At 36.8% G+C, this 27,682-nt stretch overlaps 1 protein-coding gene across 1 annotated transcript in view; it reads left to right on the forward strand.

Moving 5' to 3' along the window:
- DDX10 (DEAD-box helicase 10) overlaps window positions 1-27,682 on the forward strand; it is a 136,278-nt gene that overhangs the window by 16,522 nt on the left and 92,074 nt on the right. Inside the window, exons 10-12 of the mRNA XM_026069369.1 lie at window positions 8,980-9,081; window positions 15,617-15,704; window positions 23,800-23,888. Of these exons, the coding sequence (XP_025925154.1) occupies window positions 8,980-9,081; window positions 15,617-15,704; window positions 23,800-23,888 (279 nt within the window). The remainder of the gene's footprint in view (window positions 1-8,979; window positions 9,082-15,616; window positions 15,705-23,799; window positions 23,889-27,682) is intronic.

A 27,682-nucleotide genomic window follows, 5' to 3' on the forward strand; every position in this document is an offset into this window, starting at 1 on the left:
CAATATTTTTTTGTTTTGAAACTTAGATGTCACCAATCCCTTTTGTGACAGAAGGCCCGGAAGGTAGTATAATTGGAAACAAAATTTTGTCTAAACTGAACGCAGTGTGAGGGAGCTAAAGCTGTTACTTTGTTTTAAGAAAGATGTTTAAAAATGAGAGCTTACATAATCAGATTTAACAGTTGAATTTTAAAACAAAACTATGACTTATTGTATTTCTGTGGAAGGCCTTAGGGATAAATACAGATATTATTTTCTCCCTGTTGAAGGGTAGCCTGTGGGTGAACAGATTTATTCATATGAGTATCAGATTGAAATAGGTCTTCTCAGAATAAAAGTGCCGATTTTGACTTTTTTGGGATATATTTTCATAGCTGTTTAATATTATCCCTTTACATGAAAAGAGCGAACACAGACAAACGTGCATCAAACTGAAATGCTTTATGCTTCACTGTTGTAGATATTTTATCAAGGAATTGAAAATCATAAAAAAAAATGAATTAACATGCTAGAATTATTAGAACTTGACTCACTTAGCAGTCCTTATTGAGTGTGGTTGTTGAGGTTTTTAATTAACCTATTCAAAATGTAGATTGGAAGTCACTGTTTATAACCTAACTTCCAAAAATTAGATGTGTTTTTGCATACACAGCTGGTGATTCTCTCAGTTTTCAAGTACTTCTTACAACAGATGAAGAAATACTGTGCCTGTTTTTTTCTCCCTCATCCTCAAATCTCAGTTGCAGTCTTATGTATGTTAATAAATATATAGAGAGAGTTTCAGTGGAAAAGTGGATCTCATACTCTTTCAGTCTTTACAGGGATAGGTAGTTAGCTGTAGAAGCAAAGATCTGTGCTGTTTTTCAGTTTTGTTTGTCAGTTATTCCACATGATGGAATTGTTTCATTCTAGATTCTTAATGAAAACTAAAATAGTATGCCAAGGTTTAAAGAACATTGTTGTTGCAGAGTCAGCTATTCAGAATATTTGGGGTCTGAAYGGTGTGCAATGAATAAATGATGGCTTTCCATGATGAATAGTTAGGCTTCCCAGTGGAACTAACCATTAAATGATTTGCACTAATAGTTGGGCCAATGTGTACGATGAATCTAAAGTCCTGTGGAAGAAGTGTGAAAACATGTATTTAGAGTGGTATTATAATACACATGCAAAAGGAGGCAAATTTAGTGGTCTTAGTTTTGATGCTGTTTGAAGTGTTCAAATAGTGTTCAATTTGAAGGTTTAGTAACCTTAATGCTTTTGTGTTTATTATAGCTCAGTGGCCTGACTTTCTGTATATCAGGGTTAACATTCCTGAAGCAGATATTTTACACTCAAAATTTCATCTAATCTTTTTTTAAGTTACATTGTTTGGGGTTGTTCTTGTTTTCTGTCTACAACTAATAGGAATTTGAATGAGAAACACAAGGAATGGCCACCTGTGGTGCATAAATTTTATAAATTTGCATATAGTCTTTTTTGGAAATGCAGTTTTTAATTTGCTAGATATGATTTTTGTGTTTCTTAGGCCTTTCAGGAATCTTTTGACTTCCTGACAATAACTAGCTGAGCATTCTGGTCATCATTCCCAAATCTTCAAAAGTGCTGGCCTCACACTGTTTTCATGAGATTTCCTGTTATTCTCTTTGGRTTTTGTCTGAGTTTGAACAAAACATATCCTCAGAACTAAATTATCTAATAAGTGAGATCGAAACTCGGATCTTGAGTTTCTTGACTATGTAGGATTGGAGTTCAATCATCAAATTAATACCAGGCAATCCAGTCCTATATAAATTCTAATAAAGTAGTATCTGATTATAAATCTCAGCTAGAGAGTTTTTCCAAAGTCAATCAAATCTAAAATTTCAATTCTGTTAAGGAGCTTAATATTTGAAATCAAATTATCGAAGGACTGAACCATGACCTCAGAGCCGATTACAAAGTTTCTTAGATTTGAGTCCATGCATGCTAACTTTCTCCCCCAGCCGTCACAGAAATACAATAGAAATGTTACTGAATGCACTTCAAATGTAATAATTTTGTTTATTAGATATGGATGTTTACCAAAATTTTTTTTAATGGTATGAGGCATGCTTGACTCAGGTCCTTATAAGACAATATGCAGCACTATTTTAACTGTTAAAATTGTCTTTCTCATCTTTTCTTTTTATTACTTTTATGAGCATTTACATACTTGTGGACACATAGCTATGCCTTTGTCCTTGAAATAAAGTAATAAGACTGAGACTTCTCTGGCAAATGACAGAAAAAAATATTAGAAAAGGAAAGATCTCAGACTCTTCAGTTATTCCAGCTTTCCGAACTTCTTTAGAACTGGAGCTTGGACTGCAAACAAAGACCGGAAAAACAGTATTTTGCTTACTCCCCTTGGCTCTCTATAGTAAATCTCATCTGGGGGAGAAAGAGCCTTTTCAGAAATTGATTTGGCTTTCTTGATGTCTGACTTCCTTTACCTGAAAGGATCTGCTGTGGTGAGCTTCTGGAATACTAACATTCCCTGAGATGGCTTATTGGTTTGGAATACAAAGCTTTTTAGGGGTGTCTTTAAGCTCATAAGTTTGTAGCTTGCGGTAGCTTACTTCCTCCTAAGTCTTTTGACAGATAAGCTAATAGCATATGTTGATGCCCTCCATGCTGGCCCGGTTATGCTTAAATTAGATCTTAAGTGGCAAAGGTCAACTTGGAAAAGTCACATTTAAGCAACAGATGAAAAAATACACATATTTTTGATTATGGTGGTTGATCTGTTACTTCCAAAAGTAAAAAAAATTCTACACTTAGGTTCCTTGCATAGTTTTGTGTGTGGTGAATACCTTCAAAAGCATTGTCACCTGCATTATATTGAGTTTTCTGGAAGTGGGAAATATGCAAACACAGGAAACCGTCACACAAGTATCTTTGTATCTTCAACTCTCCTCCCCCAAATTTTACAAATATCTCATTATCTTCATTTTTCTCCTTTTCCAATTTTAAAAATAGATGTTTTTGTTCTTTCCAAACAAGGCAGAAATACTGCTTTTAACTCTCTTGAAGTTTGGCATCAGCTTGTATCTTCTGAAATATAAATGTTAGGAAACAAGTTCCAATACATCTGTTCAAGATAGTACCTGTATARTGTTTCCTTTAATGTCTACATACACGCACAGACTATCCTTACAGTTCTCTGCCCATTACTTTCCCATCATTTTTTTCCCTACCAAATGTCTGCTTTCCTGCAGAACACTGTTGCCTGACCAGCAGTCTGACGGTTCCTGTTCCTGTTTTATTCAGGTATTGTCATGACTTACATGTCACTGACAGTTAATGTGATGTATTTCACTGAAGCGTATGTTACAGCGGTCATGTCAGGGATGTATAATGGCTCTGGGTATAGCTGCAACAAGCTCAGCTCTAGCTGCACAATATGGTGGTATTGATTAATAACCAGATTACGTTTTCATCTATTGCCTTGGTGATAATGGTAGTATTGGTTTGCTTTAACAGTATTGGTTGGGGTATCCGCAGCCTTTGATTAGTTCTGATCAAGGTTGGGTTAGGATTAACTAAAACTTACTGTGTTTGGCCTGCGTGAAAAGAATTTTTTCTCATCCTGGCCTCAATGAATGGTTACCATGCTGTCAGTTCCTTCATGCTTGTTACCAACTGGCAGCTCAGGGTGATCTTTAGCAGAAGATTAGGACTGATTCTGTCATGGTAAATACACTATCCTCTCAACTGAACGATTGAGCTCTCCCCCCCTCCCCACACACACAAGGAAATAAAATTATTCTGCAGCTCCGTGCATTTCTTTGCTGGGGAAATAGTGCTCTTGACATTCATTAACCATTTTTGTCTGCTTCTAATTGGCCAGCACCAGATTGTCCTAATTTATCCCATTTCCTTCTTATCTAGCCTTTGGAGATTGCCCTTGTTTGTAGGTCTTCTCTTTCTCACCTGCAATCAGTGCAAATATGTCATTCCTACCCTTTGTTTTGTAGTGCTAACGATGTTTTGTCACTGCTTCCTTTCCTGTAAGTCAAGATTGAATTGCAGAAAAATTACTTGCCTTTTTATTAAATGTTGAAGCCAGTACATTGCTTCTTGAATAAATAAATGGGACAGGTATGAACTAGAAGTACAGGGATACATGTACTTTTAAGATAGCTGTCCACTTTTGGTGACAATTTGAAGGCTTCAGTCAGCAAGCGTGAGAACTTTTTGCAGTTTCTTCTCTTTTGTAGAAAGACATTATAGTCCTCCTGCAGAAGAAATTTAGTAGCTGAGGTTGACTCCTTGCTGTTTTGTAGTATATAAAAGTGTAAAGGTTTTATTTGTGTCTCTTGAAAAAAAAAATACAGGAATGTTCTTTTTTTGGCTTTAGTGGAGAACTTTTTTCCCTTAGGAGATGGAAGGATGTTCTTTTCTCCTATGTTTTAGATGTTGTAATGGAAACAAAATTTTGAGCAGACAGTTGAAATGTTCTTTTCTTTCTATGCCAGTTTTCAGGGGCTTGTGTTGTGAGTTTGCAGATATAGAAGTTCTTAGTATGAAAGGCTCAAGGAAAACACTTTTTTAGGAAACTATGAGGCTTTCCACAGCAAGAAACACCTCTGTTTTGCAGGTTGATCTTTTTAAGACTGTAGCTTTCTTATTAGTGCATTTGTTACTAAATTGTTCATTTCATTTTGAGATATGTAAAACTTTGCACAAGTAAAACTCCTGTATTATAGGCTTGCATTTTCTTTTCTGTAAGTAAACACCCATGGGAGAGGCTAAATAGATACAAACCTTTCCAGATGGTACTTAAGATCTCTTGTTCTTCAGCTTACTCAAATCAGTAATGATTTCATTTTCGTGTTTAGCTCTGAAGAACAGCATTAATATTAAACCGGCGGTTTTCACACTTAATTAAATCACACTTCTTGTTGCCTTGGTAGCTTGACTGAAACTTACTGTTCCTCCTCCCTTCTATTCAGTTTAATTTAAGTGCATTTAAAATATTAACATTTAAATGAGTGAATGACTCCAGAATATCTAAGGAGAATGCTTGGACTGCCTTGATAGTTATCAGGTGTCTTTCTGTCCCTTTGAATATCTGAATGCATCAGCTCTGAGGAATATTTTTAACGTTGCTTCTTTTCTTAGTAGTTGCCAAAAGATGAGAAAGTTTATGCACTTGAAAACCTCTCTCTCTATTCTTTATTTTAACGTGATTGCTTCTTTCCTTAGCCATTGTCTGCATAAAGGCTTTGTAAGATTTAATGTAAACTTTGAAATAGTTGCTCTCCATAGATACCAGGTTTAATGCTTGCTTTCTTTTTTGAATCATCTATGGAATGTGTCTTCAGAACTTGTAGTTTCTGAAAAGATGACTGACTCAGCATATAATATGTTTAGCACTAATAGCACAAGAATACCTTTTGCTAGTCAGATGAAAGGTTCGTCTGATCCCATATGGTGTTTTGAGTGGCCTAGCGGATACTGAGGAAAACCTATAGGACCAAGTCTAATGTACAATGATGTTTCCCATAATATATCATTCCAGTGTTTGGGTTTGTGGTGTGCAGAGACTGTATCTACATCCATCAGCCCTTGATGGTAATTTTTTTCCGTGATTTGTGTAGCACTCATCTTTCATAGTATGTTTCACACTAACACAAGAAATATATTAAAGCAAATTTAGGAATGCTAGGTCAAGCACTCAAAGATACTAAATGCCAGAAGCAACAAAACTGTGTGAATCACTTCCTGACTTTGACTAATCTTAATGAACCTACAAAGATCATCCTACAGTGTGATCGAGACCTTCTTTGTCTTGATAGATGAGGAAGATTCTTACTGAGAAACTAAACAGACATTCTTTGCAGACATTAGATCATTCTCATAGATCTTTTCTGAATTCTTTCCTCCTATAGCATCTATTTTGAAGAGAAGAGCAAAATTGTGTATGTTATGCTATAGAAAGAATTGAAGAGACTGTTACTGGCAGCAATACCATCTCTGTTCTCCTGTCTGATACCTGCTTTAGGTAGATAAGAGAACATTTTCCTTCTTTCCAGCAGTGCATTGGGAGTTCAAGTTCATTTGATGAATAATTATCTGCCCTGGAGCTGTGACCATCAATTTTTTGCCATAAAATTCAAAGTCCTCTCTGGCTCAATTGTTTTCCAGGATTCCATCGTCTCTTCAGACAGTGCAGTATGTGACATGCACCTACTTTGTTGAAATATCATTTGGAATTTGGCTGTGTTTAAAATATATAGAGCTGTCATAAAGTGTGGGCTTGGTCTTTATAAATAAGACAGTCCAACTTTAATTATTATACAAACAGCCCAAACATTCACTGAATGTTTTGTCAGCAGTGACTTATGGTCCCTGACACTGTTGCTAAAGATAATAAATTGCCTTAACCCAAACATATGGGTTGCTTTAGAACTTTCTCAGAACCATCCTGCAGGGTGATATTTCTGCATCAACAATGTTTTAGGCCTACTAATTAAAGGGATTAAACTCAAGTTAATATATTACACATTGGTTTTTGTACAGTACTTCAAACCCCCACCCCAGAACAATGTTTTCTGGCACAGAGCCCAAATGTCTTAGCGTTTGTTTCATGTTACTCTTACCAAACCGTATTTTGATAAATTTTCATGGTGTTGGTGTGTGACAAAGGCTCTCCTCTGTATCAATTTGATTTCCCTGTCAGATTTCATAATCTAGAATGTCAGTGTTAAATGTTTTACATCATGAAATTTTATAAGAATTAAAAAAAGGCAGAATTTTTTTTCTGGAATTATCTTTAGAAAACAATCCCCAGACCAGTACACCCAACAGCATTTTGTTGTGGCTTTGGAAATTCATCAAATGAAAGCAGAGAGCTGTAATGAAAACTGTCATACTGTTTTTACTGCAGATTTTGTTGCTTACTGCACTGTGCCAGATAGTGCTTGTAGTTTTCAAACAGTTCTGCAGTACAGTTTTTGCCAAGTGATAGCTGTTTATATTTTGAGGGATGTCTCCCTACATTCCATCTCAAATGACTTTTATCAGTTAGTGATACAATTCTCATCCGGCGTGCCTGAGGATATCCTTCCACACTCTCTGGCCTCACACTTAAAGCTATCTTAAGCCAAAGAGCCTTGGCTCCAACACTTCCTTAAATAGCATTTCAATCCGCTTCTCCATCCGCAAAGATTGGACTGGTATTTTCTTCTATCGCTGCTGAGTTTTTAYTGGAAAAAATCCCATATATGTGACCTACCTTGGACTAGTCTTATTCTCTGTGTGGTTTCTAACCCAAAGACAAAGTAATAACATCTCCCACCTTTCTGCTGAAACTTTATACCTTTTGTATAGTCTCCTTTCCTTGATGGTTCTCTTGATGGGGAAGAGTTAATGCAATTGGAGCACAGACCCAACTGGAAAGGTGTGATGGAGTAAGAGAAGCCAAAGATTTATGGAAGGGCAAGAAATGAATGGATGAATGATGGACAGAAGAGGGAGAGGTACTGATCCAGCAACAGATTAAGAGTGGAATAAAGATAGAGTGAACAGGTTAATTATCATATAGAAAACAGAAAGGATATGCAGATATGTTTAAAATAGATGAAAAGTTTTACCAGCATAGAAGGAAAAGGAAAATGTGACTGGAGTAGGAACAAAACCAAAGGCCTGTTAAGGTAGTAAATAATTTGATATACAGTAGCACTTGAAAAATAATATAATGAGTAATTTGTTTCAAATAAATGCACTATTTGTAGTCATAGCATTTTATGTATTAGAATGTGTTCCTCCCAGGGACCCTGTGAGTAGCTTTGCTAGTTCACTGCTGCTCTGTAGGATGACTGATTTCTGTCTTGCTTTGGTTTGTCCCACAAAAACTCTCCTCGGTTGTGTTGGATTCTGTCCCGTTTTGGCACATTTCTGAAATTAAATTTAATTGGGTTGTTGTTTTTTTTTATACAACAAGGCCTCTATGCAATATCTCTCTATTAACCTGTTAACTTGCTATTAACTCTAAAGGAGTATTCTTAAACAAATAAAAGAAGAATGAATATACCTGTTGCAATAAACGTGGGCTCAGATAATGCAGACAAGCTAATTCATCACTGTACTACTTCTGTAGTAGGATTTACTGTTTGTTTACTAGTGCTGTTGAGTAATTTGTYCTTCATGAGCTTCTTCAATTTGCTAAGTTCAACAAAAGTAGTAACTGACACTTTGTCACTTCAAGGAGATGAACAAGGAAGGTGCTTTAAGAACAAAATAGAAGAATTTTTATTTTTTTGGCTGACCATAAATCTGAGTAACTGTCAACTCAGTTAGATTTGATACAGCCGTTGAAAGCATTGATGAGGGAGTGCTAGGTATGGTTTTCATGGAATCAGTCTGTATTTTTTCTTTTGCACCTGGAAACTGGTTCTGTAGATGGAAGAACTGCTGTCTTTATGCTTTTCTTCAGTGATGCCTTTGTGACCTGCTAGACCAATAGCCTTTTTTTAAGACACAAGTAGAAGTTATTTGGGATGAAGGCATTTAATCCTTTCTTAGCCTTTACCTTCTTTCAGTTGGAGGATATGCAAATRAGAACCGGTTGTAGCCAAGTGTTAGGAAGAGTTGCCTGTTGATAAAGCGTGAGTACAAGTCGCTAGATCTGCTGGTATTGTAAGCTTTTGCCCTTTGATTACCACAGAAATGTTTTTAATGCAGAGAAGAATAAGAACCGCTGATCTGAATCCATATCTTAGTCCCAGATATTTAATGTTGTATGTATAGTTTTGAGACCAGTATAAGTGTTGGCATTGGCAAATCACTTAATTGGTTTGCCTCTTCTTTTCCCTTTGTAAAGTGAGGATTGTTGTCTGCTATTTGGGATGCTTATAAGGAAGCAAATATAAATTCTAATTGGTTATTGAAAACTTCAAAAAAAAAGTGCTTTTTGTATGTTTACTTAGTGTCTTTTTTGTTGTGTTTGATCAGATACAAAGAAGGTGGTGAAGCTTTGTTAGTGTTGCTTCCTTCGGAAGAAAAAGGCATGGTGGAACAACTGGCACAGAGGAAAGTACCTGTCAGTGAAATCAAGTAAGTGATTAATGGCTTGTATGTAATTCAGCCTTCTTTCCGTAGGAATATTATGATAGGTCTACTACAGTCGTGATCTAGTCAAGTGCYGATAAGCAACATGAATTGCCTGGAGTTAGACAAACATTGGAGATCGTTTGTTTTTGGCAGTATTGTAGAAGGAAAGGACCTTGAGAGGTAACCTGTTCCATCCTGCTTCCCAAAGGCAGGATCAGCTGCGCAAATCATTCCTGATAGATGTTTGTCTAACTTGCTGAAGAATATCTCCGCAGTTCACAAGGTGATCTCGTCTGTACTCAACAGTTCCTGCCATTAAGGGTTTTTCCTCAAGTATCTGATAGGCATCTCCCTTGTAGTAATTTAAGTGAAATATATTTTTGGCACAGGACAAAAGAAATATGGAAAAGAGAAGAAAAATGACTTATTCCCTTACTCTCTGCAACTACTTTCTACCTGATTGAACATTATCGTTATCTTTTACCTTTTTTTCTTCTGGAGATTAAATAATTACAGTTTCTTTAATCTTTCCTTGTATGCTTTTTTTAGACCTGTTATCGTTCTTGTTTCTCTTCCCTGCCTTTTCATTAGTTCCAGACTATTTTTCCAACTTGTTATGGTCTTTCTGAATCAGTTAGTTGAAGGATAGGAAATAAAAGATGGGACTAAATGATCATTTTTAAAGTCAGTTTCCATTTGTACAGTTAGTATAAAACTCTACAGGACTCCATTGATATACCCTCGCCATTTTGAAAAGAGTTACAAAAGGACATAATGATACCATGTAAGAATAAAAAAGCACCTACATTTCCAATATCCATTAAATGCAAAATAGTGCACATGTAAGAAAGATTAAAACCCCTAACTGTAAAAATAATAAATTAAAAAAAAAATCAGTGGTGATTTCTTAATTAGCTATTATAGGTAGGTAGGAGTCCGTTGCTCTCTGAGGCTGTCAGCCCAATGCTAAATGAAAAGGGCAAACAGAATGTGAAGGAAATATGGGAGAAGAATTGAAAGCAAGCCAGAAAATATGCTATGATCTGACTAATTTTAAATACTGATAGAGTTCAGGTTACCCCATGCCAAAAACCTAGTAGAGCTAGAAAAATGCCGGAGAAGAGTGACAAAGTAAAAATTAGTTTCTGTGCAAGTGGGTATGAGGAGGACTAGGACTGTTTTATTTTGAAAAGCTATGATTTGAAGGAGAAGATGTGAATGTTTAAGCCTGAAGATAATTAACTGTATGCAGAGAGTGATTGTGGAATATTTGTTTTTGATATCAAAACAGATAATTGTTTTTGATAACAAAACAAAATAGTGTGAAACTTTAATTAAGCAGTTGTCCTTACCTCATCACTTAAACCTTCATATCAACTCAAAACTAACTGTGCTGTGTTCTTTGAATTCTAGTGTAACGAATGATGGTAAGAAATTGAAATTTCTTAAACTGTTATCCTTTTTTTTTTTTTAATTCCACTTTCCATACATGTTTATGTACAATATACAATAATATATAGTATACTTTAGAGCATTCAAATAGGACAATAAACTACTCTGAAACTGTTAAATATTACATTTATAAGCAGTCTATAATTTCAAAAGTTTTAGATGCAAACTGTAAACTCAAATTATTTTCAGTAGTACCTTGAGACTACTTCATTGCATCTAATTTAGTTGAGTATCAAGATAAACAAGCTGCTTCCCAAGGACATATCCTAACAAATTTTTGTGCCTCTAGAAAATTTTACAAAAGGAAGGAGGTGTGGTGCTGCTCCGGCTGCTCTCTTGCTCAGCTCTTTCTACCCCTCCAGCCTGCCAGCTTGTCTCCTGTAACTGTAGGTAGCCAGGATCCAGACAGAAAGCACCAAGCAGTTGAAGCAAGAAAGGGCTGCTTCTTGGAAGCTGGCTGAAATACAGGAAGCGTTCTGCTGCTGCTATATCAAAACAGTGTGTGTGTGTGTGTGTATAAATAAAAAACAGTATATATTAAAAAAAAAATAATCGAAACTTACCTTTTGGATGTTACAACTACAAGTGAGTTTTTTTTTTAACTTAAAAAATGCACACAGTGCTTATTTAAACGAATAGCAATTGGGTCTTCACATTGGTCATCTTGGAAGTGTCTTCATGTGTGCATGCTCTCCTGAGGATTCAGTGTTGGATGAATTATCTTCCCAAAACCCAGGTGTCTTTGGTAGTGTATAAGGTTAAAAAATATAAATAAGATAGAAAAAAAGTGTTAAAATCACTTCTAGCTCAGTCTATACAATCTTGCAAGTTTAGCACATTAGTAAAGTTTTCCTGCTGACACCATAAACTTTTTGAACTGCCGTCTTCCCTCTAGATGTGTTGTATACTGGTGAAATGAAGATTCTTGCCTGATTTCTTAAGAGTGCTTACAAGCATTCTTAAACATGACTTACTTGCTGCTATAATTACAGGAGAAAAAGAGCTAAGGCTGGAATTTGCTAGGATAACTGTCTTCCTCCCAGTGCATCTCCATGATGCGTTGGAAATTCTGACTCGTACATCCTCTGCGAGTTTTATCCCTCCCGTGAGGAATCCTGTAAGGAGCTTACCTTCTGTGCAAGCSTAGAGGATTCATGTCAGTGCTGTTTTTCCTATGCAATTGTTACTGAATAACATGCTATGCTCTGTAATGTATTGCACTATGCAATTTGTCTTTTTCTGATGCTCTCTAACAGTGAAGTGTTACCAGCAGATTCACTCTGTAAAGGCCTTTGAAATATGAATACAAGCTTAAAACTTGCAACTTCCATGTGCTGCAGCTAACTATGTATTTTATGTGCTTGAAAGCATAATGGTGTGTATTTTTAATGCAATATAGATTTTCTCATCAGAAGTTGTGTTTAAAAAAGAAAAATGCAGACGTGTTCCCATGGGTCAGAAACTGCTAAAGCCTTTTGTGTGGTAGCTATACTTTCAGTATGTTAATCGTGTTTGAACAGCTGTGTGTAAGGCAAAGTATTTTTAAGCCAGTGGCTGATAAAGAGAAAGCATACCATTTTAGGGTGCCATTTTGGCTGGGTGTTTTTTGTTGCTTTTGGGATTTTTATTTTTATTTTTTTAATTCCACTTTGAGGATGGGGAAGGGAGTGTGTCTGGTTAAAGCAGTGCTTGCGTTCTGGTGTTGAAAATGAGAGGAAAGCAGAGTATTGACCAGCAAACTTAGAGAGCAAATGCACCTAATCAGTTCATAAGACCAAGCAAGCGGAGTTCATATTTACATTATGGCACAGTCAGGAGCGGCCATTTATGCAGCTGCCAGGCAAAACAACAGTGCCGTTGCGTAAATGCAAAATGTGTACACACAGAGCAAGAAAAGAAAGAAACAACCTAGCTAAAAGGACAGACCATGTCATAAAATCCTTCTATTTTTTCCATAGTTTCCTCTCTCTCACTTGCTCTTAACTGTTTAAGCAAGTTTATAAATTATGATAATCATTAAAATTTTTACATTTGTTAGGTTTGTCTCTCCAAATAGTCACATGCACAAAATTACAGCAAGGAGTTGTGTTCACTCAGAAAAAAGCATACAAACTCCTTATTAAAACAGTCCATTTTAGTGATGACCAAGTTTCTCCTTTTTTGGAATCCCAGGATAAGATAAAGAGGATAGAGGATGGGTGTCATGATACAATATTGGAGAGAGAAGAATCCAGTATTATGACTTTTTTTAATATTCTGGTTTGCAAATTTGCACATTCATTAACAAACACGCAACCTCAGAATGCGCTCAGGGCACCATACCCTATTTGTTAACCTAACTTTAGATTTACGTCACAGTGTCTTGCCTTGCTTTTAACTGTAAAATACCTTGCAAATTTCAACATAATTACTTAAGCTAAATTCTATGTGCAGGCAACAAAATGTTGTTGTATCTTGTCTAAATTTATTTTCCACTATGCTTGGAGCTCCATTAACATATTGTCTCCTGGAAATATTTAATCACATTCTTACAATATTCAAGTAATTATAGAAAATAATGAGTAACAGTGGGCCCAGGTGAGAACTGGAAGTTAGTACATGCTTTGTTTGACAGAGTCAGTTGTGACTACACTTTGAGTACAGCTTTGAGTACCAGTTTTGCATTTACTTAGAGATTTCATGTAACCATGTTTCCCTTGCTTATTTATGAGAATGTGAGACTGCCAGATGTTTTGCTAACATCAAGATATGACATCTGCTGTTTCTTTCCTATTCTTAAAGCTTGTTATCCTGCTATGAAGGATAATTAAATTGATTAGTCATGCTTTGCTTCTGACTGAACTGTGTTGGCTATTACGTATCTACTTATTTTCTTTAGGTACTTACAAATTGCTTTTTCAGTATTAAGTTAAGAAAACTATTAATTAACTCCTCTTTTTCCCCCTTTGAAGATGAGTACTGTGTTTACCTGTTCTATCTCATAGAATTTCATCTGTCTCAGAAGAATTCTCAAAAATAAATACAGCTATAACTCAAAGTGCTCTGGCTTATTTTGTAGTTGCTAGGGAGCAACTTTCTTTTGATGCATTTGATTATCTAAGTACCTGTTATCCTGTGATTTCCTGTTCTGGTGTGAGCTTGGACTGTGGTGTTACTGCTGTTAGCTGTCTGATTGCAGCTGCTGCTTTCGGTGAAGACAAGGGAAAAAGACACTGAAAAATTTAAGTGCCTTGATGTCATCTCTTAATACCTTTCTCATAACTTGACAGCAGTCTCCAACAATTTCCTGGGCTGTCTTACTGCCAGTGTTAATTTTAAATGCTCTTTGTTATTTGCATTGTCCCTTCTTTGCTCTTTATATCTCTTTTTGTGCCTGTGTTTCTTATTTTATCCCAGTGTATTCATGCTATTTTTTTTATACTTGTCTTCAGTTCTACTTTAAGGTTTCTTCTTGAGTTTTAAGTGATTGTAAGTCTGTTGATTTCATCTAGCTGGACTTTTTACTCTTCTTCCTATGTTTCCTCTGTGAGGTAGTATATTTCCAGTGAGATAGTATATCTTGTGTTTATACCTGTTAATATTATTTAATATTAATTCAGTCATTGCATTTGTTTTGCTGTTCTACCATTTTTCTGTGTTAGGATCATCAGTATTTTCATTGTCACTCTTCCTAGTTGTTGTCATCATCTTGATCTTTGGTAGAATGAAATCTAGAAAGTCCTCCTCTCTATTTACTTTTTCTCTTTGGTGTCTTGCATGCATTCCATTTTGCATGCATGCCAAAGACTTGTTGGTCAGTTTGTGTCCTGCTGAATTTTTCATGTCTCGTGTTACCTGTCTTGTATCTTAACACATTCAGAGCAAATTACATGTTTGCTTGAAACTGGAACTTGGGTATTTGGTCTTTGACTAAACTGTAACTAAATAGTTCTTGCCTGCACTACAGCCTACTACCTGCATCTGACAGAGATACAAAATTTAAGTGATGAAGGAATAAGGCTTGACATCTTAGCAAACTAAAGGAAAAACAAACTCCCTGCTTAACTGGTGCTTCCAAATTTAGAAAGAATAATAGATGATCATAATGGCTTACATTACAAGAAATGACTATATAATTTTTCTCACCTAGCATTTTAATCAGTCATGTAAACTGACTTAGTGCTGGGGGAAGAGATCTGATTTTGATTTTCTTGTCTTCCTTTAGCAAAGGCTACATCCTTTGTTGTATGGTATGGGATGACATAACACACAGCAGCAAGAACTAGATTAAGAAATCTGGTAGTTGTGGTGCTGTATCTGTTTTGACCTCCGCTTGAGGGTACCTTCCTACCATATTTGGAAGGTTGCATGATATGTTTGGATGGCACTAGCAGATAGAAAACAGAAGTAGATGAGAAAAAAACCAGGCGGTTAAACCTGGAAAAATGTAAATATCACTGGAATAAGTATAAAAATGCAGAATTTGAGAAAGGACTTGCATAACTTTTACTAGGTTTAATGGCATTTTCTGTAATATAGCAACTATTGCTTATTCACTGGATCAATATCTTGAGGAGCTCTTTAATCTGTTTAATCTCAACATCCTTTACTTTTGCTCATCTGATTATAACAGAGAAGTATTTTAATTTCAGTACTCCCAGGCAATGAATCTTATTTAAGCTTTGAAAAATGCTGAGGGATTTCCTTATGAAGGCTGCTTTCTCAGTATAGAGTGGTTCTATAATTCAGTATACTTTTTTTTATTTCTTTCTCAGCATTTTTATGAATTCAGAAAGTATTTTAATGTTAATTATGGCTTTGCTTTGGAAGAAGTTTCACCTCTCTCGCTGAAAACTTGTTCTGGATAAAAAGTCTGAGCTTCTGTTTGTCTCCTCTGTATTATTCATTTGAGGAGTGTACCCTTCATCCTGAATATGGTTCCAGTCTAACCTTGTTCAGAGAAGTGATAGTTTTACGCATATTAAAACAATGTAGAGGAAATGAAGATACGCCTGAGGACTTAACAGGGGCTTCTTTGTGCATGTTCTAATAATTAATGCTAGCTTGCTTTCTCTCTCTCTTTTTTTTTTTTTCTTAAACTTATTAGAATCAACCCTGAAAAGCTTACAGACATCCAAAAGAGGATGCAGGCTTTTTTGGCTCAAGATCAGGAGTTAAAAGAGAGAGCTCAAAGGGTAAGTTATCTGTACTGAATTCTTGAGGGCATGCTGTTTGAATAGAACTGCTGTTGGAATAATTGACCTGCTGATACGTACCCTGCCAGTGGTGTTTGGAATTGCTAAATTGTTCTGTTTTTAATTGTTAAAACCTTGCATCAGTAGAAACAATTATCATGTCTTAACAGTTGGTAGTATGTACATCTATAAGGCCTGTGTGAGGTGAGTCTGAACCTGTGCTCATGACCCTGTTGCCTGAAGAGCCGCCTGACCTACTGCTGTTGTGCCAAAGTTAAGACATAGGTGGGAACCTGTTTCATTTTAGAGTCTTGGATACAAAAGTAGTTACTGCCTCACAGCAGTCTGAATCTTTTCTTTCTTTGTTTTTGAGTCTTTCCCAGCTGTTTGAGTTGAGGTTGGAGGGACCTTGCCAGGCTGAAGAAATGGGCTAACAGAAACCTCATGAAATTCAACATGGGGAAATGCCAGTTCTGCACATGGGGAGGAATAACCCCATGCATCAGTACAGGCTAGGGGCTGGCCCTGCTGGAGAGCAGCCCTTCAGAGAAGGATCTCAGGGTGTTGGTGGATGGCAAGAGGAACATGGGCCAGAAATGTACCCTTGTGGCAAGAATGCCAATAATATCCTGGGCAGCTTTAGGCAGTGTTGCCGGCAGGTCAGGGGAAGTGATCCTTTCATTCCGATCCATTCCAGGAGAGGCCACACCTGGAGTGTGGCACCTGTCCAGTGCTGGGCTCCCCAGTACAAAAGAGACATGAACCTGCTGGAGTGACTCCAGTGAAGGGCCATGAAGATGATTAAGGAACTGGAGCATCTGACATGTGAGGAGAGGCTGAGAGTGCTGGGACTGTTCATCCTGGGGAAGAGCAGGCTCAGGGGGCTCTTATCAATGTTTTTAAATACCTGATTGGGAGGTAGTAAAGAAGAGGAGCCAGACTTTTCTCTGCGTGCCCAGTGACAGGACAAGAGGCAATGGACACAAGCTGAAATGGAGGATATTCTGTTTAAATGTGAACTTTTTTCCTTTGAGGATGATCAAATACTGGAACAGGTTGCCAAGAGGTTGTGGAGTCTCCATCCTTGGATATATTCAAGGTATGTGGTCCTGAGCAACCTGCTCTAGCTGACCGTGCTTTGATCTTCAGAGGACCCTTCCAAGCTCAACTGTTCCATAATTCTGTAAAGCACAAAGCTGTTGAAATCAGATGCATTTGCACTGAATTCATTGTATTTCCTCGGTAGCATGATGGAGAATAGGACTGTGTACCCTTTTCAGTTAGTAACCTGTTTGATTGAAAGGACTGATAAATTAATAGTCCTCCCTGATAAGGAGTTGATAGAGCATTTGAAATAACAATAAAAAAGGTTGCTGAAAAGTGACAGATTTCATTCCTGGGCCTAAAAAGTTAAGAATATAAAATCATCTAGGCCTCACATACCACTTATTTAATCAGTATTTTTGTTATTGTCTCTTTTGAATATACAGGACAGCCTCTCCTTTCTCAGGTGGAAAATCTGTATCATTGAATTGAATGAATTTTAATTTTTGTTTGGTTTTAAATTAGAACCAAAATAGGTTAGAATAGCTCTTCCTGGGAAGATGGTTAAGTGTATGAATAGGATTTCTTTGCTGTGCTGATTAATGTTGGGAGAGGTCCATGAACAACAGGTGAATTTCGCCAAGATTTTATTAGGCTTGGGAAAGGTAGAAGACATATAATAACTAGCATCTAGGCAAGTTTCTGGATTGGAATAAGGTAGTTTTGAAACACGCTTCCAAATCCTGCCCTAGAAAATGGCCAGTGAAACCTTTCTGGGCATTACTCTGCCTCTTCTGTTTGTGTTTGCTGACCTTTCCCTGGTCTTACAATATCTTTAGATTGTGACCTCTTCACACTTAGATCTCGTGCTGAATTTAGCATATTTCTGAAGCAGTGTTGATATCATGAACCTACTGTTTCTGCAGTTATACTGAATGTCTTCCAGCAAGATCAGGAGTTCAAGCTGAGATGCAGGGAAACAACATGAGAGGAAAAAATCCTAAAATCTTTCAGGTCTTTTATAGGTATAGATCAAGTTTAAGGAGTGTTATCAAAGGCCAAATGATCAGAAATCGGGAAGTGCCAAAGCCTGATAAATACAAGAAATTTTCAAGAAAAAGATGGCTGAAATTCTGGATTACTSTAAGTTTCTTTTTTGTCTGAGCGAGTGTAGGGATTGATGACACCTGAAGATATTCTGGTGAACCTGATGGGAGGGTACCATGAGAAGGGCCTCATGAACATTTGAGGGCTGATTAAGAGTTGCAGCTTTTCTGCTGAACTCAGATGTAGAATGAAGCAAGTTGCAGTGTTTGAAATTATTCTGGTGAAATTCATCTCACTTAACTTAAGATGTACTATATCTATATCTGAGTTAGACTGCCTAAGCTTTCATTTATAGTCAATTGAGAGAAGTAAATACTTCTAGGATGCATTCTGAAATACATACCTTAAAAACTCATCTGGGTAGACGAATTTTGTAGACAAAACGTCCTGTAGAACATGTTTCCTTCCGTTGACTGTAAAGGTAGCCTACAGGACCTAGTTTGGATGTCTGTAGTAAAGACATTTGCTGAGTTAGAGTAATACTTTGCTGAAAAAGGGGTCTTAAATCAGACAAAATGTCTAGGGAAGTTGCTGAGAGCTTTGTGAATAAATCTCTAAGGAGTGTTCAGGGGACTATTTTTAAAACTGTTTTTGCCTTTAAAGCATCCTATATTGCTGTAGTGCACAAAATATTACTTGTAGCATGTGGAATATCAGTGCAGACTTCATCACAGCATTTTACAGGCCAGATAGACTAGTGACATATCATCTGCAACTGCCTCAGGAAGTTGCAGTTACACGATTTATATCAGAAGTGACGGAGCAGCTGGCTGGGGGAGGATGAAAGTAGGAGGAAGCCAACATCATCTTACGTGGAATGAAAACAGTAATAAACCTTTTTCTTCTGTTTCCGACTTTGGCTTTTTAAGATCCCTTAAAAAGGAGGGGAAGATCAGTCTAAAGTTTCGAAATAGCAGCAGGATGAAATCAAACAAGGGATTCATCTGTCAAGGTTACAGATAAAATGTTGAATTCATTTTGAAAATCCAATCTTTATTACCATTTAAGCCATTTTTTATTGTCATTTTTCATACATGTAAGGCAGTGCTGTGCGATCTTGCAGACAAATTGTAAATAGATTCAGTTTTTAAAACTCTTAAAATATGAGCAAGTGGATTATTGTAGCAGGTGCTCTCCCTTAATATATGTGTTTACTATGTAAATGTCCCCCAGTAGTCTTCCATATCAGTCTGAATAAAACAGTAGCAATATTGCAGCTGAAATCTTGACCTTGGAACCTTATTAGGAATGCTGGATTTGTCAAAGGCATGTGCATTATGCTGTCTAGCCTGCCTGTTTCAAGCTGGAAAATTCTTAACRTTTATAAGAAATAAATTTCCTTCTGGAGTTCCAGAATGGAGCAGACAGCCAAGTCACAGCACAGATAGGTACAAAAGTCTGGGTAGGATATAGTTTGCTACATTGATGACACAAGATCTAAGTGTTTCGACCCATCATTTTGGAGTCCAAATGTGAAAATCCTGTTTGGAAAGCATTTTTAAAAAGGAGAGAATTATTGTGTTTGTTTAATATACGTTTATGCCAGTCAGCTTTTGTCCAGCTGAAGAGAAATATGGTTTGAAATGGCTACATTTGATGACCTTTAACTAATCTTTTTGTTTACTTCAAGATACCTGTTTTTTGTAAAAATAGAAAATTCTTGGTTGCTAGTTTCAAGAAATGTCATGGTTCATTTTATAGGAAATGGTTTCTCTTCTCTTGTTCAGAAACAGAGGGGGTGAATCACACTGGAGGCTTCTTTGAAAGCTCTGCAGTTCCTCTCACAGAATGATGTTGCCTTTCAGCATTTCTTGTAGTTTTCAGAACAGGATGAATTGGCATGTTAAATGTTAAATATTTAAAAAAAAAAGAAAAAAGAAAAAAAGTGTTTGCTTCTGCTAGTTCAAGTGTTGCTGTCTGGGCGGAAACTTGGACACTGAAGTAGTGTCTATCTGTTAATTCTTCATCAGTCCCAGAGGGACTTGCAGGGTGTTCTGGCAACACAACCAGTTACAGTTAGAGTTTGCGATGAAGTCTTAGTACTTTGATATTCTGTCAAAATTAATTTAAAACAATTATGCAAGAAATACATCAGCAAATCAAAATTATAAATGCAGCAAATTAGAGCGTAGAACTTGTTGCCCTTAGAACTTTTACAACAGAGTCTGGGACGTGGTGTGGGGTCTTTAGCTACCTCTGTGGTAGACCTGTAGTATAGTACTGATGCTCAACATTAACATCCACGATGGTGTAAGTTAATTCATCTGATGATAGTTCTGTAACTTTCAGTTACAAAAAACCTGAAAGTGATATCAAAACAGCAAAAAATAGCAGTGCATAATATCAACTGATAAAAGAGCAGGAAAACTAATAAAAGAGCAGGAAATGATAATCGAAGAAGTTCAGACTGACTAAGTTTGTCCTCCTTTAGCTGTCCAGTCTGTATGCATAAGAGCATCCAAGTCTTAAGAGTGCTGAATAAAATTCAAAAAAGATGACAATATTTCAAAGGCAGCTTGAAGTAAATCAGATTTCAGTTTATGGTATTGCTGCAATTTTGAAGAAGTCATTCGGTCTTCCTCTACTTCATATCCCTTGTTGTGAAATAGAACTTCTCTTTCATGCTATATCTGACTCTTCTATTTTGTCTGTAAGCTCTTGGAACAGGGTTTGTCTCCTGTTGGAAGCATTTGTAGTGCCTAACATGACAGAGTTGGGTCAGCTGAAGACTGTAATCATCTTCATATTGTTACTGGATGACCTTGTAAGATGCTACACTTAAGCAGGTGTCCATTTCTTTGGATGTAAAGCAATACCATCCTGTATCCAGTTCATATCAAGCTTGAAAAATTGTTTTGAGCCTCAGTGGGCTGAACCCTGTTGATAACTGATAGGCATTATCAGTTATCTGTAATTTATTAATTTCTAGACTGCAGGTGCAGAAGAAATATAAACAAAGTAGATGGACGGCTTGATATGTTATCCAAAGCGTGGAATGAGATTTCTACCATGTGGAGTGTAGTGACCCATGTACATCTTCAGATCTGTAAATCGTGCAATTCTCAGATTCACAGGAAAGAGACCTTTATTTAATCTACTATTTTTTCCCCCCATTAGTCCATCAGTCACTGCAAAGAAAGAGGACGTTCTGTCATTTGTTCTTTTCACTGCTTGCTAGGCAGCAATGGATTGATGAGATCTGTCAAATTTTAATCCCCCTTTTTTTTTTTTTAAAGGATGCTAGTTATGTTGATAAAATGATTAATAATTTAATGTGAGCAAATGAGTGTTTTACTCCACACTTCGTTCTTGATAGCAGCTGAACTGGGTTTTGTTGAAATTGTCCACTCCTAAAATTAATTGAGACAGATAATCAGGACAGGAAACTTCACTTTTCCAAACGATAACCTTTTGGGGTAAACAAGCAAATGAAAATTTACTTCTGTAACAGAGATTGCTGAGCAACTTCAAAAGCATAGCTGTTAGCTCTACTTATTTCAAAACTATTAGTTCTTATTTCAACTTGCCAAAGAAAAGATATGGCTTTGTGATGTTTCTTACTCTGAACTGTTTCATCTTTCTTTTCACATCTGGAAATAATTTTTCTGTTATGAGCATTTCAAGAACCCCAATAAAAAATGGTGCTGTGACTTTTTTTTCTCTCCAGTACCTCTAGTGAATAAGAACAGGAGGATTTTTTAACTCCACTTGAATTATTAATACAAAAATTTTCTCCAACAGGAGTCTGTACAAAGCAGAACAGGGTGTGATTGTAATATGTTTGAATATAATCATACAAGCTTAATTTGCTATTGTTATTGGTGCTTACTAGTTTAAGCCCAGTGGTAGGAGTTTCAGCATGTGTCAGAAATTGGATTACAAACAATGGAAGATCTTCCAAGGATTTTTTTCTGACGGTTAACATTCTAACACGCAGTACTACTGCTGCAGCATCCTCGCTGTTGCTGTTGTTTGTGGCAGTTTAATTTTGCTGCCTAGATGTGCCCCAATGTTTTGTCTGTGCATTTTATGACAAACCTTTTTAAATGGAGGGAAAAAAACCCAACTTTCCTGTCATTGATATGTTTCTTTTTATTGGTTTCTCACTAGTCCAGACTGTTCTAGGGTAACTTTATTGTAAATCAAGAGTATGTAATTAACATATAAACAAGTATTAAACTTTTTYCCCCCCCCTGCTTTTCTGGGTTATATCTAGTAGACAGATGAAAAGACATAGTTGTTAAAAATGGCATCAGAAATGTTCAGGCTTCACTTTTTAGAGAATTGAAAATTGTTTTGCTCTCACTAAATCCTTATGTTATTTTTTCCCTTAAAAAAAAAAAGCAACCATGCTTCATTTACAACTTAATATTTAAATAAGAGGTGGTAAATATGCAAAGAGTTTTTCTACAGCAGAGATTGTAAGACTTTTTATTTTTTTTTACTTACTGTTTTGCTGCCACTATATGCCAGTGTAGGAGCTTCCAGCTTTTGCTGCTACCAGATGGTGAGATATAGCCATGGATTGTAAAGACAAACCTTTGGGTCTGAGCTGAATATATTTAACTAGATTTAAATGAAGAATAATGTACAGAACTACTACTGCTGCTGGATGAATGGCAGTCTGCTACTTTTGATACTTTGAATGCTCTGTGTGTCTGGATAGCATCATACGTATTCTTTTGTTTTACAGCAGCATTTCTTGGGAGATCGGATTAAGACTATTTGTCAGCAAATGCTTGTACTAATGATACAAACTGTTCTGATGCCTTGCTTAATAGATGTAAGGAATCAATTTTTAGATTAGAAAAATGAAAAAATAAGTAGTATGGTAGTATTGAAYGTTAGACAACAGGAGGCTATCTCAGAATTCTACTAATGAATAAGAATAGTAGAAGATTCCTGATGTGACTTCTTTCAAAGCAGTGCCCCGAAACAAAACCCACAGAATGCTGCATTGGAATAAACAATATGACTCACTGCCTAAAGAATGTAACTTACCATAACAACCTTTTTGCTTTGGCAGCAAGAGAAAGCTATTAAGTTTTATGAAGTGGTTCTGTAGGGGTTTCTTTTCTCTTACTGCAGTTTGAAAAGGAATAAGCTGTAAGTAGATCTGTCTAGTAGTAGGCATCAGTGACAACAGAAATACTTTTCATTTTAAGAAATGTATTGATGATAGAAATATACTACATAAAGGTATAAAGATGAGAAGCTCTATAAAATATGGAAGAATGAAACTCCCTGTGGAAAGGATGGAGGAAGGTATAACACAAGATTAAGTTGTCCTGTTATGCAGTACTTCAGGTTTTCCTGGTGAAAGTCTGGGATTAATTGAAACATCAAGCTTGGACTCATATACTAGTTAATATTGTACAGTGAATTTATGTTGGTCAGCTCAGCTGCATTCATTAGCCACATATATGCAATTAGCTGATGGCAAATGCAAGATAATGTGAATTATCCAAGGCTACAGTGAGTGAAAAACAGCTAAGTTAAGTTGAATCTCTTTTTGTCAATCAGTGGCTAAGATTAAGTTAAGCCATCTTGGATAATAGGAACACAGTCTTATTTCCATGCAATTCTGATGTCAGAATAGCGTAACAACATTTAGAAAAAGCTGTACAAAAAAAAGATTTCCTTTTGATTGATTTGTTTTATTTTCTTTCTAGTGAAAATAAAATGACATACTGCTGGCAAATTCATCCAATTACTGTGCTTTTAATGAAATACTAGAATATTTGAAGTTCAGCCACTTTTGTAGTAGTGATAAATTTTGGCTGAGTTTTGTATTGGGTAAAAGAATTTCAGTCTGAAATCAGTATTAGACCAATTACCATTGGAATTCTGTTTTGTTTAGAACAACAACATAATGTTAGTTTCATGTGTTGGTAAATAAATGAATAATTTCTTTTTTTGTAAAATACTTCTGTTTTCCTTTCAGTGTTTTGTATCCTACTTGCGTTCAATTTACTTAATGAAGAATAAGGAAATATTTGATGTTTTCAGATTGCCTCTAGCAGAATATGCCCTGTAAGTATGATCAATAGAAAACGTAGTATTTAAAGTGAAAAGTTTATAATGAAAAGTTTTGCCATGCATGATAGCTTTAAATACTTGTTTTAATTATGCTAACACACAGAATTTGAAATTTTCTTGTAATGCATTTTCAGTTTCGTGTTTATGCTGTGCTTTTGTATATTTTCAAAGACATATTCTAAATAGAAATTCTGTAAAAACTGTATATCTCTACAAAGAGAAAAAACTCTTGCAGCAAAAGCAACAGTTGTATACAATATAAAAGACAGAAGTTGTGAAGTAAAAGAATACAGAATATTTTTTTTCAGTGATGTCCTTCAGCATCTTAGCTAAATGTTGGCATATTTAGTATATTGCTTAAAAAGAAATTGGAATATATAAAGATGATACATTGCAATCTCATTTTGCAAGTGATTGGGACATTGTTCCTTAAACATAAATCGCATTTAAAAAAAAAAAAAAAAATCACTGTGCTATGGGGAAGACAAAACATTTCTGCAGTGGACTAAGTAGTGTATATTTTAATGTTTTTATATATGCGTGTGAACCATTCCCCTTTTTGTGGGAGGGAGCTTAACTCCGACAGGTTGATTTGAAAAATGTTGATCATCTGAGACAGTTTTAAAACTTGAAATTTTAGAATAATCTCATGGGAGATAGGGTAGTCAGAAGGGAGCAGAAAGGTGCTCAAAGATGCATGATAAATTAATTCTACATGTCTCTGGAATTTCATACAGATATGACTTGAATATTCAAGCTTGTCAACATGTGGCACAATGAACTAAAATGTGACAAATTACTCGACTGTAGAACACCTGGTCTGTGTGCTGTGCAGTAATTAACACGATTTTATTTTTTAAACTATATAGACCTGTTCTAAAAGAATGTGTTCTCACTTTATGAACTGAAGAATTTTAAAAAATGGAGAACTCACAAAACCTTGAACAAGCCTTACTGTGCTGAGTAAAAGGGATAGTGGCAGACTTCTCAAGAAGATTAAGACTTAGAGGGATGTGCTAAGACTTAGTGGGATGTGCTCACAAATTTCACCAGTGTATTAACAAACCATCTAGTAGGTGGTGGTAGTACTTGATTTAAGGAATCCCAGTGTGTCTCTCTGGATTTCAGCATGATGTGTTGTCTAGTATCTGATATTTATGTAGGCAGAAGAGTCTACAGATCAGTCATTCTTAGGCATTGGTGCCAAGATTTGGTCCTTCATGAAAGAAAATTTGAATCCCAACTCTGCCAAGTACTAATAAGTCATTTCTGTATTAAAATGGGAGAAATTAAATGAAGTTTTTAGATAGAGAAGGAGACATTTAGGACTGTGAAATATATGGAAGTGTAATCAAAAAATCAGAAGATACTAAATCTGGGAGATGATTCAGAAATTCTGTGAACTCTTTCCACTGGCATTCTTCTTTCCCACTCTCCAGACTGTTAATCTACCTAAATGCACCCTACCGTCCCCTGGCTTTCAATTCAATGCACATGCCATAGTGATATAGTGGATCAGTCAGCTTAACTTGTCTGAAATGTGCAGTGCCCTAGTGGTCTGATATGTTTGAATTCTGCATTCACAAGCAGCTCTGTTATATGTGGTCTTCACAAATTCAGGGCAAACGTAGAATAAGAATCCTTTCTTCCCTTTACCTTCTTCATGTATTCTCCTGAAAGTATTTCAGCCTTTCTGCAGAGATTTATTGCTTGCTTGATGCATGTTACTTCTCTAAAAATTCTGCAGAGAAAACAGGCCGCTTAATGCCTGTCAGGTTTGCATTTCAGCTTGTGAGGCAATTGCCCACTGTTTCTGTTGCTCTCTTGCATGGCATATCTGTGCATGGAGATTCTCTTCAGCTCTGTTCATTGAGTCTCTGCAGAAAAGGAGTGGTCTTTTTCTTAATATATATCTGTATGTAAATATGGATATATATTCTAGAGATTTATCACCTTCAAGCTTTTGTACATTAGTATTCTATCCAGTACCCTCTCATAACAAATTGCTATCAAGGCTAATTTTTGGGAGGAAGACTTGCACAGGCCTTGTGCTGGCCTTTACAGAGCCAGCCTTTTAAGTTTTTTTCAAAGAGAGCCTCAGCTTTAGAATAGAAGATGAATTTGTCTTTTCATTGCAAAAGACAGCTTTGAAAACATAAACAAATGTAAACAAATAACAGGGTGGAAAGGAATTTAGTTGCTCTCATCTCCTGCATAGGAAACGAGGTAAAGAGAAGGCAGGGAATCTAAATATCTTACTCCTCAGGCACTTTATTCTTTTAAATGCTGGCATATATCTCGGTCTCCAGGTGTATATTTGAGCAGGCAAGTGCCCTAAGGGGCTGCTAAGGCAGGTAATTTTCTCTGTGATTTTCCTGATATCYTCCAGGAAGAGCAGAGGAGGAAGGCAGCATATTCCTCTGTTCAGCTGTGCATTGGTACAGAGAGGATAAAAGAAAGCAGGCAGAGATAAAATTACTTGGGAAATGTCTGAGACACACAACTTAGTACCCAGCTAATTTACCAGTATTGCTTACAGACCAGCATTACGAAGCAGTGGGTGTCTGCAGATGCCATCAGGCCTGGAACGGGCGCCAACACGGTAGTATCAGGATACTGGATCTGTTTGTCCATGTCTGTCTGCTCCTTTGCGGACCAGGGAGGGCACCCGCCCTGCTCCCAGTCTGGTCCCCCGACTGTGGGTGCAGCCCCAACCCTTACGGCATGGTCAGAAGAGCAGGTTTGGTTCGTTGCCCTGCTCCAGCTGTTGTGAGCAAGTGCAGAGCTGCCAGACAGGTATTCCCAGACAGCACCTGTCACAGGATTTGCACGCCTGATCATCTGGTCCCTTTCCTGTTTCATGGCCCATCTTTTCACTGCCCTGTACTTCCCTTTCTCTGCCCCAGGCTCCTCGAAAAAAAAAAGTCTCTACTTTTTTCCTGCTGTGTTTAAATACTCTCACAATGAAAACATTTTTCTTTGTATCAAGCTGAAATTTCCATTGTAACTTACAACCACTGGTTCTTGTCTTTTTGCTGCATTTCTACCTTCTGAATACTTTTTTATATTTGAGTTCAGTCTGTTCATCCATGCTGGCCTTCTGCCATGCTTGCTTGACTTTCTGTCCATCAGAATGGACCATTCCAGGGGTTTTAGAAGGTCGTCCTTGAAGATCAGCCAGCTCTCCTGGGCTCCTTTGTTCTTCAGGGCAGTCTCCAATGCGATTCTGCCATGCAGATCCCTGAACAAGCTGAAGGGTCTTCTCTTAGAGTTCAGGGTCATTATTCTGTTACTCCCCTTCCTCCTTTCTCCTGGGATCTTAAACTACATTATCTCATGGTCATTGCAGCCAAGGCCGCCACTAACCATCACTTACCTGAGCAGTGCTTGCATATTTGCGAGTAGCAATTCCATTAGAGAGCATCCCATGGTTGGCTCACCCAGCCAACTTGGAAAAAATGATCTGTGATGTACTCTAGAAATCTGTTGCTTATGCCCTGCTATGTTGCACTTTCAGCAGATGTCAAGGTGGCTCAGGTATCCCATGAGAATCAGGGCCTGCAATGGAGATGCTTCTTCTAATTGTTTAAAGAAAGCTACATCTGCTTCTTCTAAGTGACTGGGTTGTTTGTAGCAAATGCCAGCCATGACATCCTGTTTGTTGGCCTCCCCTCTGATGCTGACCCATAAACTCTTGATCAGCTTGTCACCCACTATGTTAGCAGAATACCAGGCATTTGAGCTATTCCTGTGCACAGAGGGCAAGCCTTGCCTTGTCTTTCCTGCCT

This window comes from Apteryx rowi, unplaced genomic scaffold (assembly GCF_003343035.1).
Source record: "Apteryx rowi isolate R43461 unplaced genomic scaffold, aptRow1 scaffold_292, whole genome shotgun sequence".
In the NCBI taxonomy this organism is placed as follows: domain Eukaryota; kingdom Metazoa; phylum Chordata; class Aves; order Apterygiformes; family Apterygidae; genus Apteryx; species Apteryx rowi.